The sequence below is a fragment of the Bos grunniens genome, chromosome 17 (assembly GCF_055505025.1).
Source record: "Bos grunniens cultivar Pamir isolate PY7600 chromosome 17, Bosgru_T2T1.0, whole genome shotgun sequence".
Taxonomy (NCBI): Eukaryota; Metazoa; Chordata; class Mammalia; order Artiodactyla; family Bovidae; genus Bos; species Bos grunniens.
This window is the reverse complement of record NC_141181.1, coordinates 16,081,026-16,105,057: the sequence shown is the minus strand read 5'-3', so window position 1 is coordinate 16,105,057 and position 24,032 is coordinate 16,081,026. Positions and strand designations below refer to the sequence as shown.

General features: G+C 37.5%; 1 protein-coding gene across 9 annotated transcripts in view; it reads right to left on the bottom strand.

Moving 5' to 3' along the window:
* Positions 1–10,072: 10,072 nt before the first annotated feature.
* The window catches only part of INPP4B (inositol polyphosphate-4-phosphatase type II B), an 853,196-nt gene continuing 839,236 nt past the window's right edge, over positions 10,073–24,032 (bottom strand). For 4 of the 9 annotated variants that reach the window (XM_086346584.1, XM_086346588.1, XM_086346589.1 and 1 more), the window contains one exon: positions 10,073–15,980. In XM_086346584.1, the coding sequence (XP_086202710.1) occupies positions 15,848–15,980 (133 nt within the window). In that variant the 3' untranslated portion in view covers positions 10,073–15,847. Of the gene's footprint in view, positions 15,981–16,008; positions 17,417–24,032 lie in introns of those variants that run through there. The other 5 variants (XM_086346583.1, XM_086346585.1, XM_086346586.1 and 2 more) reach the window with 2 other exon arrangements.

Below are 24,032 nucleotides of genomic sequence, written 5' to 3'. Positions count from 1 at the left end.
TGGTCTTAGTGTATAGCGTAAAGAAATGTATATATGCATACTTTTCCAGGCACATACACAACTCTGTATTTCTATATCCACCTGCCTGTGTGTGTGTATATATGTACATGCATGTATGCTTATGTATACACGTATCTGCGGTGCTGGTGGTGGTAGTTCAGTCACTAAGTCATGTCTGACTCTTGTGACCCCACAGACTGTAGTCTGCCAGCCTCCTCTATCCATGGGATTTCCCAGGCAAGAATACTGGAGTGGGTTGCCATTTCCTTCTCCAGGGAATCTTCTTGACCTAGGGATTGAACCCACATCTCCTGCATTTCAGGCATTTTCTTCTTATCACTGAGCCACCAGGGGTTATGTGTATGTATATATGCTTATAGAGATATGTATATATGTATTTAACATAACTTTATACTTATGGTTCTGATTCCAGGCTACTACCACAGGGGTTATTTTATCCTTCCTCTTTCCTTATTTGTAACTATATTCTCGGGAAGAAACACAGCTTTCATCATCTACAATTTATTTATTTGTTCAACCACAGTTTTGTGAGTACTTCTGGGATGACTTTATTGCCCCCAGAGGGTTTTTAAATGAGCCAGCATGGAATATTAAATAACTCCAAGCTCTCTATATTTCACTCTCAATTTTGCTTCTCAAGTTATATCCATCCATATTGCACAAAATTCCATAAGATTATTTAATAAGACTCAATAACAATGTAAAAGTGAGCCAATATAAAATGACAACAAATAAAGATGCCCACATTTATTTCCATTACTAAATTCCCGGGGAGATTTAAAATCTACAAATGAAATCCTCTTGTAACTTACAATACTAAGATGTCAAAATCCAAAGAATTTTAAATGGAAAATTCAAATCATCTTGTCCTTATGAGTTACAAATCCAGGAGAATTTAGGGCTTCACCAATTCATTATATGCTCAGTTTTAGCCTAAGGGGTTTTTGCATCTGGGCAAAGTTGCAGTTTCTTCAGCTGCTATAATCTAAGCAGTTTTGGCAGGGAATATTTCTTTCATAGCCTGAGTTGTTTTAGTTTAATGCCAAATCTCTCAGAGTCTCAATTTTAAAGCATCCAGAGTTAACAGTGGATACATATACAGTTGTCAGTGACTTGCACTTGATTGAAATCCAAGTTTCTCCCTGCCCCAAAGTCAGCATTTAGTACTCACTGTTGTCCATACAGAAACTCAAATGGCATTTAAAGACAAAAAGATAGATGGTGAAAATCTAGATTTTAGTCTAATCAGCGTACCCATCTGGAGTTCATGATCTATGAAGTTAAACTCAATTAGAAGCTTTCTTCTTTTAAAGAGTACTTAACCAGATCTGAATATAAAATTACTACATCTGTGTAAAAATTTACCACTGTATCCTTTCTCCTCTCTCAGAGAATGATGTTTGAGACATTGCTGTAAATTGTTTTTACTTTTCAATAGACTTTATATTTCAGAGCAGTTTTCGGTTCACAGCAATGTTGAGGGCAGGTATAGAGATTTCTCAGATACCTCCTCCTGGCCCCACACATGCACACCCTCTCCGGTTACAGACATCCTTCTTCACAGTGATCCACCCGATGACCCTGCACTGACACATCGTTATCAAAGATCATGCTTTACATTAGAGTTCCCCCTTGGTGCTGCGCAGTGTTTTGGGTTGTGACAAGTGCACAGTGGCGTGTGCCCACCATTACTGTATTATTCACAACAGTTCCATTGCCCCCAACCTTCTGTGCTCTCATCTTCCTCCCTGACTCCTGGCAGCCACTTACCTCCTTACAACTATAATTTTGCCTTTTCCAGAATTAGCATATAGCTGGAATCATACAGTATATACCTTTTTCAGATAGGCTTCTTTCACTTCGTAAGACACATTATTTCAAGTATTTTCTTGATAGTTCATTTTTCTTTAGTGTTATAAATTATTAAAAAATTATGTTTTCTTCTTTTTATATAGATTATGGATTTTGACAAATGCATAGAGTACTCTATATATTACCACAACCAAGTTATAGTATAGTTCAATCACCTCCAAAAATTTCCTCATGTTATCTTTTTGCAGTCAGACCCTCTTCTCACACACAGTTCTTGGCAATCACTAACCTCTTCTCGCCAAAATGCCTTGAAGCATACAGTATGTGGTCTTTTGGATCTGAATATTTTTTAATTAGCACAATGAATTTAAGATTTATCAGTATTACTGTACAGGGAAGTAGTATGTTCTTCTATGCTGTTGAGGAGCATTATAATGTGTGAATGTATCAGTTTTTTTCTATCCGTTGGTGACTGAAGGGTATTTGATTTGTTTTCAGGTTTTGGCCATAATAAATTTCCCATAAACGTATATAAGTTTCTGTGAACATGCACTTTTATTTCTCTTGAGTAAATGCCTAAGAATGAGATGGTTGAATTATGTAGGAAACTTATGTTAACCTTCTCTGGTGGTTCAAATAGTAAAGAATCTGCCTGCAAGGCAGGAGACCTGAGTTTGATCCCTGGGTTGGGAAGATCCCTTGGAGGAGGGAATGGCCACCCACTCCAGTGTTCTTGCCTGGAGAGTTCAATGGATAGAGGAGCCTGGTGGGCTACAGTCCATGGGGTTGCAAAGAGTCAGACACAGCTGAGCAACTTTCACTTTCATAATATGTTAACCGTATAGGAAACTGTCAAACTGTTATCCAAAGAGGTTAAATCATTGTGTGTTCTCAGCAGCAGTCACGTGAGAGAATTCCAGTTGTTCCACATATTTGGGCATCTTATGGTGGTTTCAATTTGCATTTCCCTAGTGATTACTAATGTTAAGCATCTTTCTGTGTCATTTTAGCCATCATGTATCTCCTTTGGTGAGGTGTTTATTCAAACATTTTGCTCATAATTTTTTTAATTGAGTAGTTTTTCCCACCTATTGTTGAGTATTAAGTTACTAAATAACTTTTTAAGTACGCATTCTTTGTTTGATATATAATGTATGTATATTTTCCCCAAGTCTGTGATTAGACTTTTCCTTAACAATGTAAAATGCACAGTAGAAGTTTCTAATCAATAAAATTCAATTTTTAATTCTTTTTTACAATTTCTTCTTATGATATAATATATAAAAATTCTTTGCCTAACCCAAAGTCAAAAATATTTCCTCCTATGTTTTATCTAGAAGTTTTATAATATTATGTTTTGCATTTACATTTTGAGTGAATTGTTGTTTAAAGTTTAAGGTATTCATGAAAGTCTTTTTGTATGAACATCCAATTGTTCCAACACCATTTATTGAAAAAAATCTTATTGACTTTATATCTTTGTAAATGGTACTTTTATTGCATTTACATTGGTCGTTAGGAATACAGTTAATTTTTGTACATTGACTTGGTGTTCTGTAACCATGTTAAATTCACTTTTACTTCTAGTTTTCAGTGTAGATTCCACTGGATTTTCTGATTGATCACGTTGTTTGCAAATAAAGATGGTTTAACCCCTTCTTTCATAACTGGGTGCCTTTTGTTTATTCTCCTTGCCTGTTGATCTGCTCAAAGCTTTAGAAAAAATTTCAGAAGTAGTGAGAGGAAACATGCTTATCTTATTCTTGATCTCAGAGGGAAAGGATGCAGCCTTTTACCATCAAGTATTCACTGTAGATTTTGTATAGATGCTGTCTATCAGTTGAAGAGTTTTCCCTTGTACTGCTAGTTTTACGATAGTTTTGTTTTTTAGGAATGAATTTTGCATTCTGTCAAATAATATATGAGATGATCATATAACTTTTCTTCTTTAACTTTGTTAATATGATTAACAATATGATTAATAATTATACTGATTCATTTTCAAATATCAAACTAGGTTATTTCTGTGACAAATCCCACTTGTCTTGATTTCTAAAATTTTCTTTGGAAACTTTCCATCACTTTATGAAAGATGCTGGTCTGCAGTTAATTTTGTCATGTTGTTGTCTGGTTTTGATATCAGGATAATGCTGGCCTCATGAAATGAATTAGGGAATACCCCTCCCTATTCCAGTTTCTGAAGAAAAATGTCACACTGGAGGTATGTGAATATCAGAAGAGAGAGGCCAACCTATGGATATCCCCACACTGATCGAAACACTGTATGAACTGTATGTGTATATGTATCATCAGTGTATGAATAACAATTTGTACAATGTGCAATGAGAGACCACAGATATTTTCCTAGAGGATATTGCTCACTGAAAAACACGAAACAAAAGTCAAAGGATGTTTAGCCCTCCATTTTCTTTCTCTTTAAGGGCAAATCAACTTAAGTCCGAGTACTTTTCTTTAGACATAAGTCAGGGACCCCTGAAATAAAAAATATTCCAGAGGCGATGCATTCACCTTCCTTTCAGGTGAATTCTCTCCTTGTTCATGAAGCTAACAAGCGAAAGGCATAGAATTATGCTATCTTCAGTTAACATGGGGGGAAATGGAAAATAACAATGAACTGATTCACTCGGGGTTAATAGCAAATCCAGACCTCATTAGACCTCTTGCCTCTCACTGTGGTGTTATGGTTGTTTCTTCACTTATATTTATTTCAGTGAAATTGCTTTTCATTTTTATCTTACTAGTGACTTTAGAATCGATCTCCAAGATAAAATGCAATTTTACAGTAAAGTAATTCTTATCAAAAGCAGGCTGCTTTTACTATAACCCAAACTTTTAAAGTTCCTGAAGGCTTTGTCTTAGGCTTTTTTCTTATTATACTTACTCCCCAGTTGAAATGGAGCTTTTCCTCTTGGGAATTGATCTTTCCCAGTGCCATATAAGGGCTGCTCAGGTGACGCAGATGGTAAAGAATCCACCTGCAATGCAGGAACATCATGTTCAATCCCTAGGTTGGGAAGATCTCTTGCAGAAGGAAATGGCACTACACTGCAGTATGCTCGCTTGGGAAATCCCACGGACAGAGGAGCATGGCAGGTTACAGTTCATGGGGTCTCAAAGAGCCAGACACGACTTACAGACTAAACGATAACAACAAATGCCATAGAAAGGGATGGAGATGTGTCCATTTCACCTGCCACAGAGGTGGAGAGGGGCACAAAGGGTCCCTCAGAGCCTCCATCCAGGACACACTGATGGGAGAGAGTCCTTTCGGGGACTGATAGAATCGTTGAGAGAGAAAGGGTTTCTTTCTTCTTGTGAGACGTATGCTGAAAATACTGTACTGGCAGAGACTTTTTGGAAAGTCTAAGGCATAGGAAAGAATAGCAAAAAAAGAAAAAAAAAAAAAAACCATGATGGGAGGGGGTAGAGAGAGTGAGAGAGAGCTTGAGATAATGCAAATCATCACTTAAAGATTTAAACATCCTACAGCAGATGTGCCTATAACTCAACCCCTGTTCTTTTTCAGTTTGAGTCAAGAAATTGCTTTTTCGTTTAAGCTGGTGAAATTTTTTTGTCACTTTCAGCGACCAAGAGCTGACTACTATTCTGAGTGTTTCTGTTCATTTACTCATGATGACAGCTCACACTGTTCTTCTAGTCCCACTGTAGACTCTCCCTGGATCCACTTCCATGAATTCCATACTTGAGTCTCGGCTTGGATTGGAGGAGTTAGGCAGCTGAACTTACCATGTACAAAGCCAAACAACTGGCTTCCCCTCAAACCTACTCTTGTTCTCCTTTTTTTTTTTTTCCATCTCAGTATGTTACCACCACTTCTCAGTGACTCAAGTCAGAAATTAAACTCCCCTTAATTACTTGGCCCCTATACTCCCCACCACCGCCAGGCTATCAATAAGACCAGCCATTCTTACTTCCTAAATATTACAGGAGTTACTCTCTCTACTTTCAGTTTTTACTGTCTCATCCCAGTCCAACAACCATCACTCATTGTGTTGCAATATCCTGCCAGTGACCTCACACTTTCAGTTTTGATTTCCTATAATCCAGCCTCCATGAGCACCTGGAGTCAGACTTTAAAAACATAAACTTAAGGCACTTTGATCTCCTGCTTGGAACCTTGTGATTTCTTCTAACTGCACATAAAACAGAACTTAAATCCTCTTCCCATAACTTTAATCTTGCATTCTCCATGCCCCATACTCCGTGGTTCTGGCACTGGTTTTACCACACTTTTTGTCTCTATCTTCCTTTGGTTGGATAATTCTCCTCCTTTACAGCTTGACCACCTTTTATAAATCACCTACACCATTATTCTCTGTCAAAATTCCTAGATCATTTACTTCATATCATACAGATCACTCATAATCACTTATTGTCATTGTTTGGCTTTATTTTTGCCTACCTTCATCACTAGCCTGGACTGTCCACTTCATGAATTTTAGACCCATGTCTCTTATCTACTCCTAAACACCTGGTATCCACCTTGTCTGCCAGCTACACAGACATTCAAAATATCTTTTGGTTGGTTGTTTGAAGATTCTTTGATGTGGGCCTTTTTTAAAAAGTCTTGTATTGAATTTGTTATAATATTGCTTCTGTTTTATGTTTTGGGTTTTTGGCTATGAGGCATGTGGGATCTTAGATCCCTCACCAGAGATCAAATCTGCACTCGCTACATTGGAATGTGAAGTTCTAACCACTGGACTACTGGGGAAGTCCCTGCAAAGGATCTTTTGAATGAATGAAAGATGGAAAAAATTAATATACAAATGAATGAATGGATGGCACAGGGTATGTTACAGAAGAATTTGAATGGTGGAGACTAATTCCATTTAGAGTTATATGAGAAAATTGCTTTAGAATAAGAGACATAGGAAATTCCACTTTGAGCAATAGCTTTGGAAATGGTGAGAAGAAAGGAAATAGCCTCAGAGAAAACTTGGGAGAAAATCTGGGTGTCTGAGTGTGTGTGTGTGTGTGTGTGTGTATGTGTGTGTGAAAGACACACAAACTCCTAGTGTATATATGTATGGAGGATAAACTGCAGGAGATAGATAGAAAATAAGCCTTGGAAGAGAAGATAAAGATATTCCAAATTGTGGATTTCACTGAATATCAAACTTCATTTAGTTTGAACAGAACTATGGTCATGAAGGTGCATGAAGAATGCATGTCAAGAAAATAGCTGTGGCCATGAAAGGGGGAAGTAGAAGATTTGAGAGATATGGCGGTAACATGGACAGACCTTAGTGACAAATGGAATATTATATGTCAACAGAGATAGGAGACTTAAAGCTGACTCAAGCTTGTCAACCTTTGTGACAAGGATACAGATTCTGTTAGCAGAGACAGGAATCCAGGGAGTGCTGTGTGTAAATTGGGAAGATGGCAATGATATTAAATATATCATAAACCATATACATACAGAGATAGGCAGCAGCTACCTGGAAAAGGTGGTGCTGAATTCCACCTGAAAAATCAAAGACAAATAAGTTAATGAGCAACAACTGCTACAAACAAAAATGTATTGAATAAGTTCCATAGGCTGAGGGCATCAACCAGAGTTCAGTGCTTGAAATGGAATCCTGTCATCTTTAACAGAAAATAATACACTATATGCAATATGGGGAATTTGACATTTATATTATCATTGGAAAGGTTAGAGGAACTTCATGTCAGAAGAGGATTCTCATCAGGTTCCTGACATCAAGCCCCTTTGAACCAGCCTTCAGGAACCACACCAGCCCATAGGTTAGGAAAATGCTATTGCTATGGCGGTCACCATGCTGAAGTTACAGTCATTGCCATTGGCAAGCTGCAGAATTGACAACGGACGTGGGAGTCCAGCTGCACTAACTCTCCACTTGGATGTGTCTGGGTGCCCACTTAGGTTCACAAGAGGTCAACACTTGCCATCTCTTGTCGTCTTCCTTCCACTTTCCTGATATGGCATTGGTAGGTGTCATTGGCAGAACCTGTAGGATGCCCTGAAGTCTCATGGGATGGGAGCTGAGGAAATGTAGTTTTTAGTCTTCTGGCCCTTATGTTCCAGCAAGTGGGATTTCAGGGGCCTAAACCACAGTGGAAATGGAGGCTGAGGGCCAGCAGAGAAGACCCAGCACAGCGAGCATGGGGCATAGGGCTAAACATACGTGTTCTCACTCACTTTTCATTGAGAAATACTGTGTTAAGTCATACTGTTGAGACAGTATGTTGAGACAGGTCTGGGATCTGGGACCCTTTGCTGCAGTGGTGCAATGCTTGGAGCTGGACACAACTCTCCACAAACAACAAACTACAAAGAAATTGTATGGGACTAAAAATAACTGTGCATGCACAGTTAGGACAAATTTTGGACAAAGATACAAAGATTCCAAAATACCCTACTACCATTTTCAAGAGTCTGGAGCAAAAGCAGGGTACCGCGCATACCCACTGCACTCAACACCACCAGAGGGGTGGGCAAAACACCTAAGCCACCCCTCCAGCCAGCCCCCTGGACACACCCCTATCCTCACACGATATGAGAAACAAGCTCAACCCCTCTGAGGAACAAGCAAGCAGAACATGTTGTTTGCTCCAGCTCCCCCTTGTTGCAGTGAGGGCCCCAATAAAGCCTTGCCTGAATTTGTCTGGCCTTTGATCAATATATTGATTAAGGAGGCCAAGAACCCTGGTCAATTAACATTATAACCCTCATTTTACAGATAAGGATCTGAAGGCAGGGAAACATTAAGTAACTTGACGTATGTCTGCATTTAACAAAGTAGGGGAATCAGATTTGCATCCAGGCATTCGGACTCAAAAGCCCACATTCCTTAGTCCTGTCCTAGAATTTTCTCCTTAGATTGAGGACCTCAAAGGAGCACATTTTGAATGAGAAAAGAACAATACTGAGTGCAGACCTTTGGGCAATCCTTCAATGTAGGAACCAAGCAGAGGAAACAGATCACTTAAATTCAAAGGTGCATTATCACCAAGAATGTGGTGGCTTATGATCTGTTTGAAAACTGAGAAGTTATCACTCTAGGCAAGAAGCAGATCACCAGCCTCACTGCTATTGTTTAATTCTGAAATGAAGGGCTATAGCAATAAACTTATGGCTTAGGAGAGAAAGGAGCCTTTGGTAGCTCAGTGTCATATTCTTGGTATTCTATCCCAGTGTGCTTTCCTCTCTCATTTTAACTTCTCAGTTAAAATTTATTTAAAAATCTGTTCTTGGGTCACCCTTACTCATCAGGACCGTTGAGAGAACAGAGAACTCAGTTTTTGTTGTTATAGGGAGCCACAGAAGCATGACCATGTGGCTACTTTGGATTTTATGGTTGCTGGCTGAACACGCTCCAACTATATCCATCTACCCTCCCAACTTCCCTCTCGATAGCTCTGGAACATATTTTCTGAGTCCCTTGTACTCTGACTTCATGTGTGTATGTCATTTACAACACTCAAGGAACTTTTGCATGGGTGTTAGAGACAGAAGAGTATTCTTACTTCACTCATGTTCCCCTACCGGTTTTATGGCAGGTAGCATTTTGCTATAATTTGCTATTAATTGTTTCACCGTGGAGCTACGTCTAGTATTGTTCCTGATCAGATGTAGAAAGACACATTAGTATGAACATGTACTGATGATAATGACATTAGAGTTTCTTGCTACAGGATCAGATATGCTCTTGAATTCTCCGGATGGTAAAACTCCTTTCTTTCTTTACATGTAGTCAACACGTAAAGTTGTTTAACTTTTTTTTTTTTTTGCTATAACATGGAATTAAAATTCTTTGGGATTTACCTTCTACTATCAACTGCTATAATGAATTATAATTGATAAGATCCAAAGAGCCAATAAGGAAAAGTTATCTTATGTGCTCAAAAGACTAATATAATCAGGATTGCAAAGATCAGTGATTTGCCCAAAGATGAAGCATCTGGTTCTTGCATCTTTTAAAATTATAGTTGATTTTAGTCCCATAGAACAGCAACCCTGAAAGATGCATTCTGCTATTAATAGTTACTAACCTAGTATCAATGTAAAATTTGCACTGCAATTACACTTCATCAGAAAATTAGTCTATTTTCTTTGAAATACTATTTAGGCTATGCTTCTGCTATTTCAATAAAGTTTTAGAGATTTCTACATTGACAAAAATGAAAAAAAATGTATAATTTGATATTTGAAATGAAAAAGACAGAAACATAAAAAATAAAAATCACATTTATTAAAAAAATATACACACAATGTACAATGAATATGGTTTACATAGAATAATAAAACAAAATGATATTTCTTCAAATGACAATATAAAGTGATCTAACCTATTTGTGCCTCATTTCCTAGGACTACACATTATTGGTTGACCTGGAATATATATTTAACATTAAAAGAAAACAAATGCAGATGTTTCAGCTAAGTACCACAAGAATCTGAAAATCACATATTAGGTTAAATAAAATAATAAAATATCCACAAGAGGGTATGTGTACAAAGGATTGCACATGTGAAGTGAAATGGGAGTGTCTATACAGTTACAGAAATGTGGCATCTGCCTTTTAAAATTTGAAAGCTCTCTGACATGAATAGTGATATAAAAGCATCATAAGAGCTACTAATATGTAGATAATATAGCAATCTTGCTAATATTTGAGTCAATACTGCCTGCCAGTCAATAAAACTGCACTAAGTCATCAGTAAAGATGTACTGTTGAGTTGTGCCCTTGTATGACCTTAGAGTATTCTGATAATTTAGGAAGACTGTGAATGTTTCATACCATGAGTATGCAAGTGCAACATCTTAAAGACTAAAAGATAAGTGGCTTCGTGGTAAGGAATCCACTGCAATGCTGGAGTTGCATGAGACATCCCTAGGTCAGGAATATCCCCTGGAGGAGGAAATGGCAACCCACTCAAGTATTCTTACCTGAGAAATCCCATGGACAGAGAAACCTGGTGGGCTACAGCCACAGAGAGTTGGGCATGACCGAGCCACTGAGCACAGCATGAAAGGTAAGCAACATATGGTTTATCAGGCAACAACACTTGTAGTAGGTCTTCTCTCCTTTAATGTTCAGTCTCTCTGGGTACTATACTGAACTGTGAGTCATGTTTTCCTTTTTAAATTTAAAATTCTGACTATTTATGCAATCTATAAAAGTTCATGCTCAGGAGAGCCGATGGCACGTATGTATTTTAAGTTAATACTACCTTGCAATGTTTTCCTACCTCCTTGATACTAATACTCAGATATGATTTGTTTCTTTGACATCAGAAATGCTTTAGATTTCCTCTTACATGCTTAGAAATAAAACTAAGAGTGTTTAATCTGCACTATAACTCAGAAAGAAAAAACCCAAATTTCCATACCTTAACTTTATACCTAATTGGCCTGCCATATTTTATCTAAAACATTAACTGCATTTTTCTATTCTTGAAGTTTTTGCTAGAGATAACATCTGTTTGGAAAGTTGTAACTTAAATTTCTTCCAAAGAAACAAAAGATCTAATACATTGGTAGTTTCTTTATAAAGTAACGAAACATAAATATGGAGGGGAAAAAAGCAAAACTCTTGCAGATTGCAGCTGGGCTAAATGAATGTGGATTCTGTGAATTTACCTAAAATTGTCAATCTACTATACAACTCTCAGCAAATTATTCTCTTCAGTAGCACATAATCTGTAAAGCCTCTAGCTATTAGAGATGCCTTGTGTTCAATATATTTGCTTTACTCTGCAACTGCTGATCACAGTTTTTCTCAGACCAGTTTCTTAAACCTGTGATGAAAGTTGATTTATTTCTCAAAAGATTATAAAAGGTGGCCTGTATGTTGAACTAAACCACTGATAGACCATCCTGTTTGGAAATCAAACACCTAAACATTTGTGTGACTTTGGATGCTGCCAGAGTTTAATTTATTTAATCTAACAGTTTGGTTTCCAGTTGAACTATATTTATTAGAATCTGGGCCTGATAGTATGTTACTGCTTTTCCAGCTTTTAGCAAATGCTAAAACTATAAACTTAAAAACTGATATTGAAGTGCATTTTTAGTGATTTTCTAATTAGGCTAACATTTCCCTGAATTTTGCCTGAAGTTGTTATTGCTTACACAAAAGCTGCCTCGCTGAGATTTCCCTTGCAGAACATCATAGAGAGATAATTTTTATCTATTTATTTTTAAAAATTTCACTTTTTGGCCACATAGCAGGGCATTAGTTCCTTGACCAGGGATCCAATCTGTGCTCTGCGAATTGGAAGCATTGAGTCCAGTGGAGTGGAGCAACTGGGCCACCAGGGGAGTCCCCAAGAAATACATTTTTAAATGAATTGTTAGGACTGTTTTAAATATGAATAAACATAAACAGCAAATATTACTTATAGTCTAACAGGAGTCTTTAAAGAGGGCATAAATCAAGACAAAACTGTAGCCATCTGAAGGTGACTGCACTTGGTATCATTTTAATAATTTAATACTGCTTTCAATTATTGATTATTTTCTGGAGAAAAAGTGATGGTGGCATCCAGTTTTGTGCTGGTCAATGCTTAACAAGTGGTTTTCCAGGAATTCAAAGTATGGGTTGGTAGCATTTGGCAGTTTCTGGGGTGTAACACCCACCATGGTCAATTTCAAGCTACCTATGTGATGTTACTGCATGCAGAGTCAGGAAGTGAGGCCCAGTTAGTACATTATAAATATCATGTTTCCACTGGACAGATACAATTGGCATAAATAACCTCAGCAGCAGGTATAAATAGTATAATACAGTAAAATATTTAGGCTTCATTAAGCTTTGATGATCATTTTTAGTAAGATTTATTCAATTGTGTTCTGTAATTTAATATTTAATGATGGTTGTGTTTTGAAAAGTGGCTTACAGAATTTAATGGTCAAGTATTGTGAGTCAGGACCAGCCAATTTCTAGCACACCATTATTATTCTCCTCTCAGCACCTAGCAGACTTTCCATAAGAGGGGCTTGGGTTTGCTTGGGAAGAAAAGCATGAATCTTCTCTCCCACTGTCTTATTCTAGGCAAAATACCATACTTAGTTGAGAGAAAAAAGGGAAGTATCTCCCACCCAGACGCTTACTTTTAAGACCTCACATCCTCAGAACAAGAGGTCATAGTCTTGTAAAGACTGGAGCTTAATTACCTGGGGTCCTGCTCTCACTGGGCAGCTGGTCATTTCAGTACAAGCTGTCAGCAGGATCAGATAGCTGCTCTGACTCATGGGAGTACTGGATTGACCAAACTATTTACATAAAAGGATTGTTTGGGCAGGGTGTTGATAAAACCCAAGGTAATAATGACAAGAAAGAAACAACCGCACAAGCAATAAATGCAAGGGTACATCTAAAATACACGTCTGCTTCAATAAAATATTTCTAACTTTTACGTTCAGCGGTTTTGCAGAACATTTTTCAGGCTCTGGATCTTTGGTCACTGGGTCAAACATACATAGGATTGCACTTTCCCTTGCTTTTAAGTACGTTTTCTGTAGGACTCTGTAAATAGCTAATCCTGAAGTGTTATCTACTTTTGATGACATCAGAGGGCAAACGTGTTTTTGAGCAAAAAAAATTATCTTGTTTGGAAATGTTTTCTTGGTTCAGTGTCTGGCTCAACGTGATCTCTTAAAACAGAATGACTGGTGCATCTTTTAGATGAAAATGGAAGCAGAAGAGCATGACTGAGCCCGTGTTTGTGCAAAAGAGCTTTTAAAACTTTTAGTATAACATTTTCTCTTTGATTTAGAAAGGTTTAGTAATTTAAGAAATAATGAAGTAGTTTTCCAAGGATACTTGAAATATCTCTCAGGAAAGGGGTGACATTATTGTCGCTACAAAAAAACATTTGCTTGATGAAATCTACTTTTAGAATATGAACAAATATAGGTTTCCAATAGGGGAATGCAGAAAACTGTTAATAATAAATGAGAAAATACATTACCTCCATTTGTATTACAGTAAGTTCTACTCTTTGAGAACTTCTATAATAGTACTTCATAAAAAAGAAAAAAAAAAAAACTTTGAAATGTCTTCCACAAATAGAAAACCCTACTGTTGGTTTTCTGGTTAATAAATATTCTTTCCATATTTGAATCAAGAGGTTTCATTTTAAAAAATACAAAAAAAAAAACTATTGTTCATAAGAATATTTAGAAGATGATAAATCACTTAAGGTAACTTGGAACTCAAGACTGCCATCTGATATACTGAATGTGGCTTCACAGTTACTCAAGGGAATCACTGTCATACCAACTGCTTTACCTTAAACCAATGGGATAATGAAAATAACCACAAATCCTACCATTTTTAAATGAAACTGAACAATTCAAAGATTATATTTACTCATTGAAATTGAGAATGAGGTATAAAGGAGAACAATATAACCTGTCCATGAATATATCCACAGCACACAGCATCTTTTCATGAAAAAGGCTGTAAATATTTTGACAACTGCCTCAAGTATAATGCCCACAAGTCCTTAACTAAAATAACAGATTGACAATTCTAGCATTAAAAGCCTCAGAGGGTTATTTAAAATTGCAGCAATTTGAAAAGCCCAACATGAGCCTAGAGATCTGTTTGGAATCTTCATTTCAATAGGTATCTAGATTGAGGAGCTATCATATCAGCTAGGAAAGCTACAGATGATTTGTTGAATGTGGTCATTGCTAAGAGGTGTCTAAGTAACAGGTCTTTGGCATTTCCAAGGGAGACTGATGCTCTGGATCGCATGCTCCTCTGATGAGAAAGGAAAGCATATAAATTCTTAAATTAGGGAGAAAATAAATGTCATTTGTTTAGAACTTTGTACTTTAAGTTTCAATTACAGCAATACATGCCAAGGCCTATTTAACTAGTATCCTTCCCAAATTTTCATGTATATATTTAGGGTGGCAATTTACAGATCAGATAAGCTACAAGGTAAGAAGGGATTGTAACCAGGGTTCTAAAATCATCCAGCTGAGTAAGTGGGGGCATATCTTCCTTGTACTTTAGCCATTTATAATATTTATAATGCTACACATGAGGATCTCTAAGGCAATGTCTGATTTGTAGTTTTAGGAAACTTATGGTGTTATTTTACCAAGTAAGGGCAAATTTGAAATTCAGTTTAGGAGAAATAATTGTTTTGGTTTATCATTAATTATGGTAGCATAAGTTTTAAAAGGTTCATTCACATATACTAATCTATGCCCGGCAATGCATAGTTACATCGATTGATTGATACATATTAAGATAAATGCTAGAAAACACCTCAAAGATATTTTACAGTCTTTCATGAACTTGACTACATGAAGTTTAGGCTGATGGGGCAAATCAATCCAAGTCAGAGTTTTGAAAAGATACCATGTTTTCAAAAAGTATTTTTATTGCTTTATTAACACTGTCTGTCAACATTTTTAGGAGGACCAGTCACACCTTCTCAGGATGACAAAGTCTTTACAAACACATAGGAACTGCTTCTGTAGTCAGGTTCACAAGTTAACACTCCCTAATTTCCATTCACTAGAAAAATATTTTTAAAGCCCACAAATGGGCTCTCAGCTTGTATATGAGAAAAGATGGGAAATATCTCAAAGCCTCTCTCCTTGACACTCTCCTATCATCGCTTTGGAGTGGAGAATGCCACTCTCTGAATCACCTCCAGAGCCCCTGAAGCAACTTAGGTTTTCTCAGAATGTCTTTCATTAAAAATCCCATGAATGAAATGTACACTTTTTCAACCGATCTCAACCAGCGAGAATCAATACATAGAAGCTTGGAACTAGAAACACAATATGATTTAAGATTTGTTTAATGGATTTCTTTCAGAGTCATATGCTGATAACTAACTCAAGAAATCCTTAGATTTGGGTGAACATTCCTGATCACCCCCCTCCACAAATTCATGACAATGAAAACAGAAAAACGGTGGAGATTTTCCAACGGAAGCGTATTTGTGTTCCTGTTTATTTACATGTTGGTAAACTTAGGTGTCAGCTTTTCCATAAGTCCCCTCTGGAGGTCTGTAGTACTTGGGGAAAGCCATCAGCTGTAGCATGTTGAAAGCATACTTCCTGCATTTGATATTCTTCAGTACATTTTCTATGCGGCATCCTTCTCTGGTGAAAGGGAAAAAGCACAACTTCATGAAACACAGAATAAATAAATATGCTTTATTTGTTCAATGCAGAGTTGCAGCAACAGTCCGAGAAAAATAACAAAGATTCAACTCTACATTTTTTTTTTTCACAAATGATGATACATCTTACAAAATTAAATCCTAGGCCAGGCCCAATACCATTATTGCCCTCGGAAAAAAGATGAGTAGAGTCCCTTTGCTCTTAACATATATTAAGGTTTAATAAACTCTTTAAATATAATTTGATCCACAATACAGCTTCATTTTCATTTCATAAATATATCTGCCTTTTTATAACTTTTCCACAAATGAATTTCTCAGTCTCTTTAAAACACATGAACATCTACATGTAGCCCTAAGGATGTAGGTTCTAGGAATAAGGCATTTAATTAAGTCTGGCCCTATAGATTTTTAAAGGAAAGTTTCATCTCTATTTGACTGCATTATTTTAGCTGTGCAACGAGGAGGAAAATGGCTTTCCAAACAGCCTGGTCCAAGTCTCAGCTTTATCAAGAGGAGTGCTTGTGTACAGATAGTACAAAAGTCACAGGTGCTGAAAATGGGGCATCGAGACACAAACAAGACTTGGTTAAAAAGAATAGAAAAGTACACTGAAAGCCAAATCAACCCAAACCATAGTTACAAATGGATTCATTTAATTACAAAACAGAAATAGCCATTCTCTCCAGAAAGTTACTTGACAGAAAAAAGGTTAACTGCAGCAAAGAAATCACAGAACTAACAGGTTAGAGAAATCCAACAGAGGGTTCTATCAGCTGACGGCGACAGTGGGTTCAGCACAGTGGAAATCGAGTCTGGATGGAAGGAACCTCCCACATCTGTAGGACTTGTCTCAGGGGTCCGGGGTGTTGTGCAAATTCAGTCTTAATTTCTTTAAATAAATGGAAATGGGAAGAGGAATAGGAGGTGCAGAACTTCAAGCTTTCAGGATTCTGTTCTTTGTCTTATTCCAAAGACAGGAATTTAAAAATTCTTCTTGAGCTAGTTAACAGTTGGGAAATGCTTTTCCATGAACAAAAAGAGCAAAATAATTCACTTAATGCATAGTACTTCTTTTCTTTTAGCTTTTAGGAAAAACAAATAAAACACAATTCAAACATTTGTTTGTTCTTTTTTTTTTTTTAAATTCTGTGAATCTGAAAATGTAGAAATTACAGCATTGTCCCCATAATTTAAAGTCCATTGTCAGTTGTAGAAAAGAAAGGAATGCAACATAAAACTTATTGGTATTTGGCTAAAAGTAATGCAAGACTTAAAATAAGCCACACAACTAGCAGGTGTGAGCTGACAAGCAGCAAGGCGACAGGATAGAAGTGTCGAGAAGTTGGCTTGTTATCAGTTAGACAGCCTGTTTCAGGATCGTCAGATTCATTCAGTGCTCCCTGGGTTTGTCTGCTGTTAAACAGGGAGGGGGGCAAGGAGTTAGGGGAGAAAAGAAAATAGTATAGCATTCACACAGTAAAGAAACTCAACCTTAGATATCCTGAAATACAACACATTATCTTATATCATACAGACGTTTCAGATGAAGTTTTTATGCTAAATAGACCCAAATGCATCCTGTGTACTTTTTCTACCTGGACTACAGTGACAAATATATTAAAAAATGAAGATTCTTTTTGCTTTTTGTGCAGAAAGGAAGAGAGAGATGCTACGATATATTCACGTGGGGCAAATATATATTTTGCCCCAAGGAAAAATTCAAGAAGCATAACAGCACCGATAGAGAACATGACATGGATTAAACTAAAGTATGGATCAGCCCATAAAAAATAATCTGATAAATCAATACATCTTTGGAAAATGAAATGAGAAACACAGTATGTAGTGAAGGAAACAGATGTGTTTGGCACATTCAAACACACCACCTATTGTTTCTGTACCTATATAATGTATTTAAAGTTATAAAAATGATTTATGGAAATGGCTTGGTATTTTAAATGAATTAAACACCTGACATGTCATCCTTGCCAGCCATAAGATTAGTTTAACAAAACCTGACTCAGCACCCTTCCATTGGTTCAGCTCATAAATTATGTTGTCTCCCGCTTATCTTCCTAAAATGAGGCCAAATATATTTCCTATAGACTCCTGAGCTTAAAGGAGATTCATATTTGCAGAGTGACATGTCAAAAAAGAAAAGATTCTAAATTTCCAGGTTGTGTGTTTTCTGTGTAAGTGAAAAATGAGCATTTGTAATTGGGCTGAAATGCAGTTCCAATTATGCCGTATTTGAAACATGCCATACTGATGTGAGCTGAAAACACAAATTCTTTTCTATGGTATAGTTCATCAGTATTCAGAGTATTCAGACTTTCAGTCACTCAGTTGTCAAGGCATTTTTGATCTCTATCAGCTCCTCCAGGTTTTAAAGCAGAAAAACAGGGGTTGCTCAGTCTATGAACAGTGCTCTGTATGCAAAGGTACCTTCTAAACAAGCCCCTTGCCATCCATGACCCCTTTCAACCAGTGGCAGCCTGAAAACCCCCTACACTGAGATTTTTGACCTGGTGTCCACTAGAACCAGTGGCCACATGTGGACAAACAGCAGTCTTGATGATTTTCAACAGTGATCTGCCTCCATTTAAATCAGTCATGCTGGGCTGGGTTCTAGTGTTCCCTTGTTGGGTGAAGACCTACGGGTTTTGTAGGCAGTGACAAAGTGAACTACTCTTATCTGGAAAACGAGTAGTTTATTGTGTGAAATGGAGTACTATTTAATTCCTATTGTCAGTGGCACTTGGTTACTTGTTCAACTTTGTACTGCTTACTAGGTAGGAAATATGTAGTAGATTTTAAAGTATGGATACTCCCCCACCTTTATCCCTTGGTATCCACATGTGGGGACGGGAGATTGGGATTGACATATATGCACTCTTGATACTATGTATAAACAGATAACAAATGAGAAAATACTGTATATTCCAGGGAAGTCCACTTAGTGCTCTGTGGTGAACTAAATGGGAAGGAAATCCAAAAAAGAGAGGATATATATATATATATATATGTACAGCTGATTCACTTTGCTGGACAACAGAAGCTAACATGACATTGTAAAGCAACAATTATTCAATATACATTTGTGGGAGGTGCGAGGGAGGTTCAAGAGGGAGGGGACATATTGCATACTTATGGCTAATTCATGTTGATGTATGACAGAAATCAACCAATATTGTTAAGCAATTATTTTTGAATTAAATTTAAATAAATTTAAAAAATAAGATATGAATACCTTTGAATGTGACTAACAAAAGCTTTCTTGTCCAATATTATTTCTCTAATATCATCTTTACTAACACTCACTCCTGTCCACTATTAAGATGAAGGTTATCTGTGGCAAATTAACTTTGTTAAAACCTTGGTTCCTTTCCAATGATTCTTGTTAAGAGAAAAGTACAGAGTCTCATGTATCATTTACCTATTATCTACTATTATCTATCATAATATAAATATTACATTCTGATTACAAATTAAGGTTAAATATTAACCTCAGTCTATCAATCATATTATAGAAACGCTTTCCTTTCCCAGTGGGTTACTTATTGACAGGCTCCAGCTGAGACACAGACAACTGGTCAACAAGGAAGTTGAAACAACCTTGTAACAGTCTTTACTTCAAATACAAGGGACTCATTCATACCAGATGGCTTTTTTTCCCTACAATTGCCAGGGCACATTTATTATCTTCCAAGTCTTCTTGTTAAATATGCCTTCCAAGTCAAAGTACCACCTTAAAAGATTGGGTTCTTTTGAGGGGTAGTTTTATAATTGAATTAATTTGTTGCTTACTAATTTTAGTCTCAGGAGATTAGAATAATAAAAATGCCTTTGACATAGTCTTTCTATTCTTCAGCTGAAAGCAACATAGCCTATAAGGCTGCCACAGCATGTAGAGCTTGAGGCCCTGACTATGTCACCCAGTGGGTACAGATGCTCTTGGGGCTGCTTTCCTGCTTCCTGCTAAGAACAGCACAAATGTTTATTTCTTCAGGGCCACAAATGAATTTTTCAGCACTCTGCAAGTGTAAATGCAAAGGATGTGCTAAGTAATAATATTAGTAATTTCCTCCCTGGGAGATTATGACAAATAATTAATTAGTGGCTGCCTGGCATGGCATCCTGACAACCCAGTGTCATTAGCTTTAGCCATCAGTGATGGGTAGATCACCATGGAAGCAAATCACGATGGCGTCTCCACTGAAAATGTGACATGATGAGACATTTAAGGGCAGTTACTGAATCTGCAGGATAGAAAATGATTTTTTTTTTCTTCAAAGACCTGTCAAAGCAATCACTTAAAATAGAAACAAGTAAAAATGCATCTCATTCTTAAACACATCACTGCCTACATGAGGAGACATTTCCTTAAATAAAACCCAATGTGCGTGACTTGATGATATTTGGTTATTCCCCCTCTTTTCTATCACTGATTACTGCTGTATCCTAGATCACAAGGCTGACAAGTCCCCCACTACAGGTATCCTCTCAAATCATTCAGACCTCTGAAAATACAAGGTAGAGTCTTCTTATCTCCCCCTGCTGGGTAATTATTCATGAATAATGTTGCTATTTGATATTTTATTCCTTTAACCACTGTAGCTCTTCAAGCTCCCCCAAAGGAAAATTAGCAATTAAAACTGAATTGAAAAATCTTTCCTTCTGACCAGAGAGCTGATTTCCTCCCATGCTAAAATGAGACCATTTCATGTTTAATTACATTCAAGTTCGGAGTTACAGGCATAGCATCTTGAAATGATGAGCCAAGATTTTAGAGCCAATATCTCACTGGGCTTTATTTGAGTCCACATTCATCTGATAAGTTGATGTAAATAGAGCACCATGTTTCAGGCTCTAAAATGTTGGATTGTGTCAGATTTTAAACTGGCAGACCTGTGTAGAGATGAATATAATGTAGGTCTTTATCAATAAGAGATTTGAGAGTGGTATCTACATCATAGAACAGGAGATTCTCAGACGCTAAGTGACTTTAAGAAGACTTCAAGTTGAATTATACATAGATGAGAAAATAAATTTAAAGCCTTTGCCTAGGCTTCGACAACAGTAAGTTGTAAGAAAAAGGATCCTGAGAATGTAGTTTGCCTAGTTCACACTGCTTATATGATAGTCTGGTAAAATAAGGGGAGAAGGATTTTTTGCTTGCAGTTTAGATTTAGATCCAGTTTTAAATATAATGACTCAAAATACACTTAGATGTCAAATTACCAAAACTTTCCAAAAATTTAGCTTATAATTAGAATATGGAAAGTATATTTCCAGGACTTCTTTTTTTAAAAAATACTGTGCTATTGTTTAAATATGGGGGGGTGTTTTAATAAAAGAATATCAAGGTTGTGATAATTTCCACTGGATTAGAAGCAAGACTGGGCTTCTCACAGGGCACTAGTGTTAAAGAACCTGCCTGCAAATGCAGGAGAAGTAAGAGACGTGGATTGGGAAGATCCCCTGCAGGAGGGCATGGCAACCCACTCCAGTATTCTTGCCTGAAGAATCCCATGGACAGAGGAACCTGGTGGGTTATGGTCTATGAGGCTGCAAAGAGTCAGACACAACTGATGTGACTTAGCATGCACTCAGAAGCAGGATTAGCTTTTGTAGCCACTGAATCCTCAGAAACATTTAAAATGCTTTCTTCATTTTAACTGGATTTCAGAATCTAATACAAAATACATGTCATCCACAGGAAAAACCCCTAAATTAGGAAATTTCTCAGAAGACATAAAACTATGTCACTGTTTGGAGTGTCCAGATCATAGAATGTTTTCAATAATCATAGACAAGTTTGCTATAAAAGAGAGAGCAGTGTTAAGTGAAATCACAGTCAGAGGAAGCAAGAGTCCTTGGTATAGGACACTGCATGTATTTCTGGATGTGACATGCCAAGGGGAGGGCTATTGTGAACTAGACGATGCCAGAGCAAGGTCACCAGGGAAATGATAGTGGGCCTGGAAACCTGGCAAAACAGAAAAGACTAGGGGCAATTGGAAGGGATTTCATTGGCTTAGAGAAGAGGGACATTTATGGTTAAGTGGTTGTTGATTTCAGATAGTCAAAGATTCAATCGTTTAAAGTCTGGGCAAACTGCAAAGCAATGGAAATGTCTGAAGTAAGGAAAGAGATCTCCATGTATCATAGCCAATCACGTGACAGCTACTGTATAGATATTACAGTAAGTCTCCAACATAACCAATGAGCTCCATTCTGAGAGCATGTTCGCAAGTTCAATATGTTGGTACGTCCAACCAGGTTAGCCTAGGTACCCAACTAACACAATCGACTATATAGTATTATTACTGTACTGTAATAGGTTTATAATATATTTCATACAAGCATACATAAAGAGAAAACAGACACAAAAAATAAAGAAAACAATTTTAATCTTATGGTACAGCACCTTTATGGAGAAGGCAATGGCATCCCACGCCAATACTCTTGCCTGGAAAAGCCCATGGACGGAGGAGCCTGGTAGGCCGCAGTCCATGGGGTCGCTTAGAGTTGGACACGACTGCGCAACTTCACTTTCACTTTTCACTTTCATGCATTGGAAAAGGAGATGGCAACCCACTCCAGTGTTCTTGCCTGGAGAATCCCAGGGATGGGGGAGCCTGGTGGGCTGCCGTCTATGGGGTCGTACAGAGTTGGACACGACTGAAGCGACTTAGCAGCAGAAGCAGCATAGCACCTTTAAAAGTCCAGTAGTCCAGTACCACAGCTGGCATGCAGGAGGTGGCATTGAGTGAACAGGCAAGAAATTACTGACTACAGGAGGGAGAGGAGGTGGGAGATGGTAGAGCCGAAGGACTGTTAGCAATTGGAGACAGAGGGCAAGTTGCAATCTCACTTATGCCTGACACTGATGGCACAGGTTCTGATTGCTTGCTGGAACCAGATGGGTGTTCGCTTTTTCACAAGTTTGCAACTTAAAGGCTCATATGTAGGGGACTTACTGTATCTTATTCATTTCTTACAAACAGTCCAATGGGTTGGTATTATTATCCCCCACAGGTTAAAAAGGATTATAAAACTTGCTTAAGCAGCAGATAGGGAATTTATATCTTCATCTTACTAATAGAAAAACCATATTGCTTTCACCTTATGATTGGGTTCCTTTCAGCACACATTTCCTTCTACCTCTCAGAAACTGGTAGGTGCGATTTCTTGCTAGTTGCTAGATTAGATTAAGCAACCTCTAAAATTACTTTCATCTCTACCTTCCTATGATTCTTTGATTCTATTAAGACATAGAGGCACACTCTAGAGATGCTTATTTTTCTACTAATAAAATAGTTGACAGTTCAATAAGAAATAGTTGGGGTATGGGACAAAACACAAGCTGGAATCAAGATTGCCGGGAGAAATATCAATAACCTCAGATATGCAGATGACACCACCCTTATGGCAGAAAGTGAAGAGGAACTCAAAAGCCTCTTGATGAAAGTGAAAGTGGAGAGTGAAAAAGTTGGCTTAAAGCTTGACATTCAGAAAACAAACATCATGGCATCTGGTCCCACCACTTCATGGGAAATAGATGGGGAAACAGTGGAAACAGTGTCAGACTTTATTTTTCTGGGCTCCAAAATCACTACAGATGGTGATTGAAGCCATGAAATTAAAAGACACTTACTCCTTGGAAGGAAAGTTATGACCAACCTAGATAGCATATTCAAAAGCAGAGACATTACTTTGCCAACAAAGGTCTGTCTAGTCAAGGCTATGGTTTTTCCTGTGGTCATGTATGGATGTGAGAGTTGGACTGTGAAGAAGGCTGAGTGCCGAAGAATTGATGCTTTTGAACTGTGGTGTTGGAGAAGACTCTTGAGAGTCCCTTGGACTGCAAGGAGATTCAACCAGTCCATTCTGAAGGAGATCAGCCCTGGGATTTCTTTTGAAGGAATGATGCTAAAGCTGAAACTCCAGTACTTTGGCCACCTCATGCGAAGAGTTGACTCATTGGAAAAGACTCTGATGCTGGGAGGGATTGGGGGCAGGAGGA